General features: G+C 69.0%; 1 protein-coding gene across 2 annotated transcripts; it reads right to left on the bottom strand.

The window, feature by feature from the left end:
* Positions 1 to 3,494: 3,494 nt before the first annotated feature.
* Positions 3,495 to 6,497, bottom strand: EVA1B (eva-1 homolog B). 2 transcript variants are annotated; one of them, XM_040086182.1, is made up of 3 exons: positions 6,360 to 6,497; positions 4,998 to 5,114; positions 3,495 to 4,914 (listed from the first exon to the last, which is right to left on the bottom strand). In XM_040086182.1, exons 1-3 carry the CDS (start codon positions 6,430 to 6,432, stop codon positions 4,508 to 4,510), a joined length of 597 nt encoding a protein of 198 aa, XP_039942116.1. In that variant the 5' UTR covers positions 6,433 to 6,497; the 3' UTR covers positions 3,495 to 4,507. The 2 variants fall into 2 exon arrangements, with proteins under 2 accessions (XP_039942116.1, XP_039942115.1); XM_040086181.2 differs by lacking the exon at positions 6,360 to 6,497 and having other exon boundaries at positions 4,998 to 5,954.
* Between the last annotated feature and the right edge of the window lie 18 nt (positions 6,498 to 6,515).

The following is a 6,515-nucleotide window of genomic DNA, read 5'->3' as shown; positions in this document are numbered from 1 at the left end:
CCGCAGCCTGCTGCCAGCAGGGATCGTGTCACCCATGCACGGGACCGGCTCTGTCCTTCCCACACCCGAGCTCCTCCCAGGAGATCCCCCAGGAGCTCTCCCTGGTGCCCAGCGGCCGCTGCTTTTCCATCGCTGCCATCCCCAGGGAGGCTGCTGGGGGGCTGCTGCCTGTGCAGTTCAGTTTTCCTGCCTGCTGTGGGTACCGCTGCTGGCCTGGAGCTGTTGGGGCAGTGCCGGGTGAACAGCTCCTGCTTCCCTTCACACTCAGAGGCAGCCTGAGGAAATGGGTGCCCAGTGCTCCCAGCTCCACACCCGGGCTCTGCAGTGGAGCCTCCGTTCTGCCGTTCTTCCCAGCCCCTCTCCTTGCTCCCTGTTTGGTATTGCTGGATGCATTTGGCCAAATGGAATCTCCGCGTTGTCTCCCGGACCAGGACCAGCCAGGATCGCTGGTGTCACTGACCCTTCAGGCCCTGCAGAGGGGCAGCGTGGCCACACCACCCCCTGCACTCAGCTCTGTGTGTTCCGGCCCCTCTGTGGTTTGGGTTTCACTTCTGGCGCTGTCAGAACCGCTGTGAGATCCGGCGGGGTGTGAGCTGTCACCCCGGGCCGCCTGCGGTCCCGGCCCCGCGCCTCTCGGCTCTGGCTCTGGCTGTCGCCGGGAACCCCCATGCCAGCACCGAGTCCCCGCGATGGCACGGGCGGCCCGGCCCTGCCCAGGGCCGGAGAGGGCGGCTGGGGGCTCCAAGCTGGGGGTGGCCGGGGGAGACGCGGCTCTGTGGGGCTCTGCGGTGCCAGCGGTCCCTGCCCGCGGTGCCCCCCGGTCCCACCCGAACCCGAACCACGTCCCGCAGCCAAAGCTGGCTGTCCCAAAGCACAGAGCGTCCCGTGGCTCTGGCCCTGGTGCCCACCCGGTGCTGAGAGCCCTGGTGTCCCGCCGGGGTGGCCCCAGGTGGGTTCGGGCAGCAGGTGGGGCACAGGGCTGAGGTGTGGACCGGCACCGAGGTGAGCTCTGCTTCGACTTCCTTCGCAGCACGGAGCAGATTTCCTCCGGCATCGCGTGCGCGGTGTGGGGCTGGGGGAGCCCGGCACGGCACGGACCCAGGGACAGCCCCACAGCACGGCACGGCACAGGACGGAGCCAGGGACAGCCCCACAGCCCGGCACGGACCCAGGGACAGCCCCACAGCCCGGCACGGCCCCGGGACAGCCCCACAGCCCGGCACGGACCCAGGGACAGCCCCACAGCCCGGCACGGCCCCGGGGCAGCCCCCCAGCGCCAGGTACGGGGGACCAGCCGCGGCTCCGAGGCTCCCACGCACGGGGATCATCCCCACGGCAGCCCCTGGGCGAGATCACAACGCTCCAGGGCCGAGCCGTGCCCTGGGCTCCAGGAGCGCTGCCGGTGAGGGGCTGGCAGGATGCTGGGCACTTCTGGGCACCATCACCCCTGTGCCGCCGGAGCACTGGGGCCTTGGACAGCGGCATCTTCATCCCCGCAGCCCTTGGGGCTTCAGCCGTGTCTCTGGGTGGGTGACGCCAGCACCACTTTTGCTGTCTGCCAGGCCTCTGTGACAAGGGCTGTGCTGGTGGCAGCTGCAGGGACCAGGTGGCATCGGGGACATGGTGACCCACCACAGGGACGTGGTGACCCACCACAGGGACAGTGTGGCCAACCATGGGGACAGGGGCACTGCCATGGGGACAGGGGCTCTGCCATGGGGACAGGGGCTCTACCATGGGGTCAGGGGCCCTGCCATGGGGACAGGGGCCCTGCCATGGGGACAAAGGCACTGCCATGTGGTCAGGGGCTCTGCCATGACAACAGCGTGATCCACGGGCACGTTCCCATGGCCTGATGCCACCAGGCCAACGGCCTCGTCCTGGCGTGACCCCAGGCTCAGGGTCACTGCTGTGCCGCGGATGGTGGCAGGATGACATCCTGCCCGTGCCGCAGGGCCGGTGCTCGGGAGCTTTGCAGCTGCCTGCTCCACCACACACAGAGGAAGCGCCAACCACAGCGGGGCTGCTGCGGGGCTGGGAGAGGCTGCAACAAGGATCCTGCTCCAGCATCTGACGAGTCCCTTTGCTCCCTGGCGGCTGCAGCCACAGCGAAGGACACGGAGGGTGAGGACAGAGGCCCCTGGGTGAGTCCTGGGCTGGAGGAGAGGGAAGGACAGGGATGTGCCTGGGACGGGCCCCCAGGCCAGGGCATGTCACGAGCAGGAAGCGCTTCCTGCCCCACTCTTGTCACTGCTGGTCCCGGCCCCAGCGCTGCTCCTGCCTCCTCCCAGAGCTCCCAGCACCAGCGACGATGGAACCCACCAAGCTCCCCCTCACCAAGAGGATGGCTCCTGCTCCCCCAGTTCCTGCCAAGACCAAGCCAGCCCCCGTGCTGGCCACCAAGTAAGAAACACGTGGCTGTGCTGGGGTGTCCAGGGCCACTGCGATGTCCCAGTGCCAGCCCCACGCTCATGGCTGGCCCTGGCGTGGGGCTGGCAGCTCCCTGCTGTGCCACTTCACACCTCTGCTGTCCCCAGGCCCAGTGACCCCCAGCCCAGCGCCTCAGCTGACACGGACTGGGGCAGAGCCGCTGACCCAGGTAGGACACAGGGGTCTGCAGGGGTCTGCAGGGGTATTCAGGGGCCATGCAGGGGTCTGCAGGGGTCTGCAGGGGTCTGCAGGGGTCTGCAGGGGTGGCCGGGCCCAGCCCAGCACCAGGTGCTGATTCCTGTTCTTTCTTTGGCAGATGCCAACGGCTTCGACACCGTGTCAGTCACCACAGCCAGGCTGAGCCACCCCACAGCCACACGGCCACGAGTACCCGGCCAGCGGCCACCCAGCGTCGCCCTGGGGAGCACGGGGGGTCCCCGTTGGGGGGAGCTGCCCCAGGAGCTGCCCCGTGCTGCCCTCTGTGCCCCTGGCCCCAGCACGGGGCAGGTTCCAGCCCTGCCATGGAGCACAGAAGGGCTGGAGGCGTTGGAGGGGAGGTCACTGGCCCTGGAGGACCTAAAGGCCGAGGTCCGGACCCTGCACATCCTTGTGGACCTGATGCGAGTCCAGCACCTGTGAGTGGGGGTCAGGGAGTCCCCAGGGGCTCCTGGCTGCTTGTTCTGGCCCCAGCTGAGCCGTCCTGGCGTGTTGCAGGCGGGACCTGCAGGACCTGCGGCAGGAGCTGTGCCAGGAGCGGAGTCAGCGCCAGGTGCTGCAGGTGAGTCCCCGGCAGGGGCTGCCTTGTCCTGGGGTCCCCTGTGCCCCCCAACAATCACAGCCTCTCCCCACAGGCGGAGATCGAGCGAGTGAGGAAGGGGCTGCCCTGTTAGCTCGGGGGGGCTGCTGTGCCCACCCATGGCACGGGGCAGGAGGGTGGCACGTGGTTCCGTGTGCCCCCCTGACCTCGCTGCCCCCAGCCCGGTTCTGCACCCATGGGCTGCAAATGCCCAGCCCACACCCAGACGCTGCTCCTTGAAGCAATACAGCCCCTGGACCTACAGAAATTGTTTAAAATAAACTATTTTGGGTACAAAGTGCTGCGTGGGGGTGCTCAGGGCTCCGCTGTTGGCTGCTGTGTCCCTGAAGGGTTGGGCTGGGCTCAAAGGGTCCCACCATGGCACAAGGGGTCCCACCAGAGCCCGTGACGGGGTCGGGACAGGGTCTCCTCCTCCTCCCCCTCCTCCCGCTCCTCCACCCCCGCACAGTTTCCCAGGCCAGCTCCAGCCCCAGCACATCCTGGCCTCCAGCCACTGGAGAACATCTGGAAAACATCTGGATCCTGCTGGCGCTGGCGGCGGTGGGGGGAACCAGCCTGGGAAGGAGCTATTTTTATAAAGCTGCCGAGGAGGGGGCAGTGGGGCCCGGCACCCCGCGGGGCCGGGCTGGGAGCGGGGCAGGATGCGGCTCAGCCCGGCGGGAGCTGCCGCATCCCTGGGGAGCAGCGGCCGGCCCAGAGTCCAGCGGGAACATCCGCCCTGCTCCGGCCGCAGGGCGCTGGGTCACGGCGGGCGGTGCCAGAAAAGACCCGGCTAATTTTAGTGGGGCCGGGAAGGGAATTGGCTCGAGGAAGAGCCCAGAGCGTCCCTGTGTCCAGGGCCCCCGAAACGCAGGACCCGCCACGCTGGGCTCTGGTTCCTGTACGACAGCACCATGTTTGTGGGACAGCCCGGTCCTGCCCCACGCGGTGAAACCCTCGCCACGTCCCGGCTGAGCCGGGCAGGAAGGGCTGCCCTGTCCTTGTCCCTGTCCTTGTCCCTGTCCCCGCGTGTCCCGGGGCTGCTCGGCTGCTGCCAGCCGTCGTACCAATGGCTCAAAGTGCATCGTGGCGTCCCACAGCGGCGCGGGCGAGTCCGGCCCTGTGACACCAGGTCTGGCTCTCCGCGGTGCGGGGACAATCCAAGGCAGCTCAGGGGCAGCGAGCAGCACCCCCTGGTCCCCCCTGGTCCCCCCTGGTCCCTCCTGGCACGGTGTGGGGTCAGCTGTGGGGTGCCGGCACCGCGCCAGGGCACTGCCAGCCTCAGTAGTAGTGGACGCGGCCCAGGGTGCCGATGGTGCCGGATCCCAGGATGTCGGGCTGCCCGTTGCGCCAGATCTCGCGGATGATGCGCTCCCGCTCCTCCAGCCGCTGCGCCCGCTCCAGCTCCTCGGCCGACGCGAACACATTCACGGCCAGCGCCCCGTCCCCGGGGCCGTGGCTCTCCAGAGGGATCTCCGTCACCGGCAGCAGCGACTCCGACGCTGCGCGGTCCACGGTGTCCTCTTCGTCCTCGTCCTCGTCCTCGTCGTCCTCGCTGAGGTCTCCGGGGCGCTCCGGGGGCCGCGGGGAGAGCCGGCAGGACAAGCGCAGCACCAGCAGGCACAGGGTGAGCACCAGCCCGAAGCAGACGCCCAGCACGAAGTAGAGCCCGAAGCTCTCGGGGTTGGCTGCGGGGGGAAAGGAGCGGGTCAGGGACCCGCCCGCGCCTGCCGGGGCCCCGCGGTGACCTCCCAGACGCTCCCCGGCTCACCTCGGATGTGGGCGTACGCGGCCATGCTGTTGCTGAGCAGCTCCATGTCCCTCCGGCGGCTCTCCATCCTGCTCCTGGCAGTTCTCAGCGGCTCCAGGGACGGCACGTGCTCGGCATCTGTGGGACACGGGCTGAGCAACGCTCTGTAGGGGGCTGGGATCCCCCCAAGGCCCCTGTCCCTTTCAAGGCCGTGCCTGGATGCACCCAGGGGCTCCTCGCTGAGCTCCAGCTGAGCAGGGGTTCGTGCCTGGGCTGGGCTGCTCCGTCCAGGGCTGGAACCCCACAGATCCGAGCTGGAGCCGTCCCACTCCCGCTCCCACTCCCCTCCGTCCTTCCTGAGGGACCGGGACGGATACGGCTCCTCCTGGACACGGCATCGGGTGGATCTGTGGCACCGGGCCAGGCTTTCTGTCCCATGCCCGGCCATGGGACGGGTCACGGGGCAGAGCAGGGTCCCAGCCCCAGGCTCCTGTGCACACGTGTGCTCCACACACGCTCTTGGGGCAGCGTCCCTGTCCCTGTCCCTGTCCCTGTCCCTGTCCCTGTCCCCGACACTGCTCTGGCCCAGCTCCAGCCCTGCCCTTTACCGTGGTGCCCTGCAGTGCAGGGACAAGGCCAGGCACAGTGCAAAGGCCACCAGGACAGGACAGTGGGAAGGAAGGATGGGCAGCAGGGCAGCAGGCAGGGCAGGGAAGGGCGGGAGGAAATTTGGCCCTGGCAGGGGACGAGCTCATTCCCAGAAACGGCTCCAGGGAGGGAGGAATGAGGAAAGAAATGCAGAAAATGTGACACATCAGCAAAACCATCTCGGATGGTCCAGAGCTGAGGGGCCACGGCACATCCCGGGGCTGGGCAGCCCCTCTAGTGGGATACCCCAAAACCGGGCCAGCAGGGTCCCCAGGAGGGGCGGGTGCCCTCCTCGTGGAGCAGCTGCACGGCCACTCCCTGCCCTGGCGAGGGGCTGCTGTGGGGCTGGAGGGACAGAGCCCTACCGCGGAACCCCAGGGATCCCCGGGGTGCTGACGAGGGCCGGGATGTCTGTAGAACCTTGCGGGTCCCCAAGCGTCCCCAGGAGCCGATCCCCGAGCCGCTCGGTGCCGCGTCCCCGGGCATTTCAGTGTCCTCAAGCCGCCTGCTCCGCATCTTCCAGCGCTACGTCCCCACAGCCCGAGCTGCGTGTCACCGAGCCCCGCTCCCTCGGCCCCCGTGTCCCTGCACCGCGCCCGCCTTCCCCGGCCCCGCGTCCCCCAACGCCAGAGCACCTGAGCCGGGACGGGAGCGAGCCTCGACAGCCGCTGCCCCGTCGGGGCCGGGCGGCCGCGGGTGCCGATGTCCCTCGGGGCGCCCGGGGCCGGTACTCACCGGGGTGGGAAGGCGGCGGAGCCGCTGCACTTTGGCTGGAGCGAGGGAAGAGAGAGCAAGGTCTGTTTAGCATTAACGCCGCAGCAACAGGAAATAGTTCGGAGGCGGCTGGCGGTCAGCGCTCCCGCCGGAGCCAATGGCAGCCCCGGCCGGGCT

This window comes from Hirundo rustica, chromosome 25 (assembly GCF_015227805.2).
Source record: "Hirundo rustica isolate bHirRus1 chromosome 25, bHirRus1.pri.v3, whole genome shotgun sequence".
Lineage (NCBI taxonomy): Eukaryota > Metazoa > Chordata > Aves > Passeriformes > Hirundinidae > Hirundo > Hirundo rustica.
The sequence above is the reverse complement of the archived record's forward strand: the minus strand, read 5'-3'. Positions and strand labels throughout refer to the sequence as shown.

Excerpts from the sequence above, each read along its gene's own strand:
- EVA1B (XM_040086181.2), bottom strand. The coding sequence starts at position 5,424 with ATGGCCGGGCATGGGACAGAAAGCCTGGCCCGGTGCCACAGATCCACC. Across the intron at positions 4,915-4,997 it reads CGCGTACGCCCACATCCGAG|CCAACCCCGAGAGCTTCGGG; the intron begins GTGAGCCGGGGA and ends TTCCCCCCGCAG.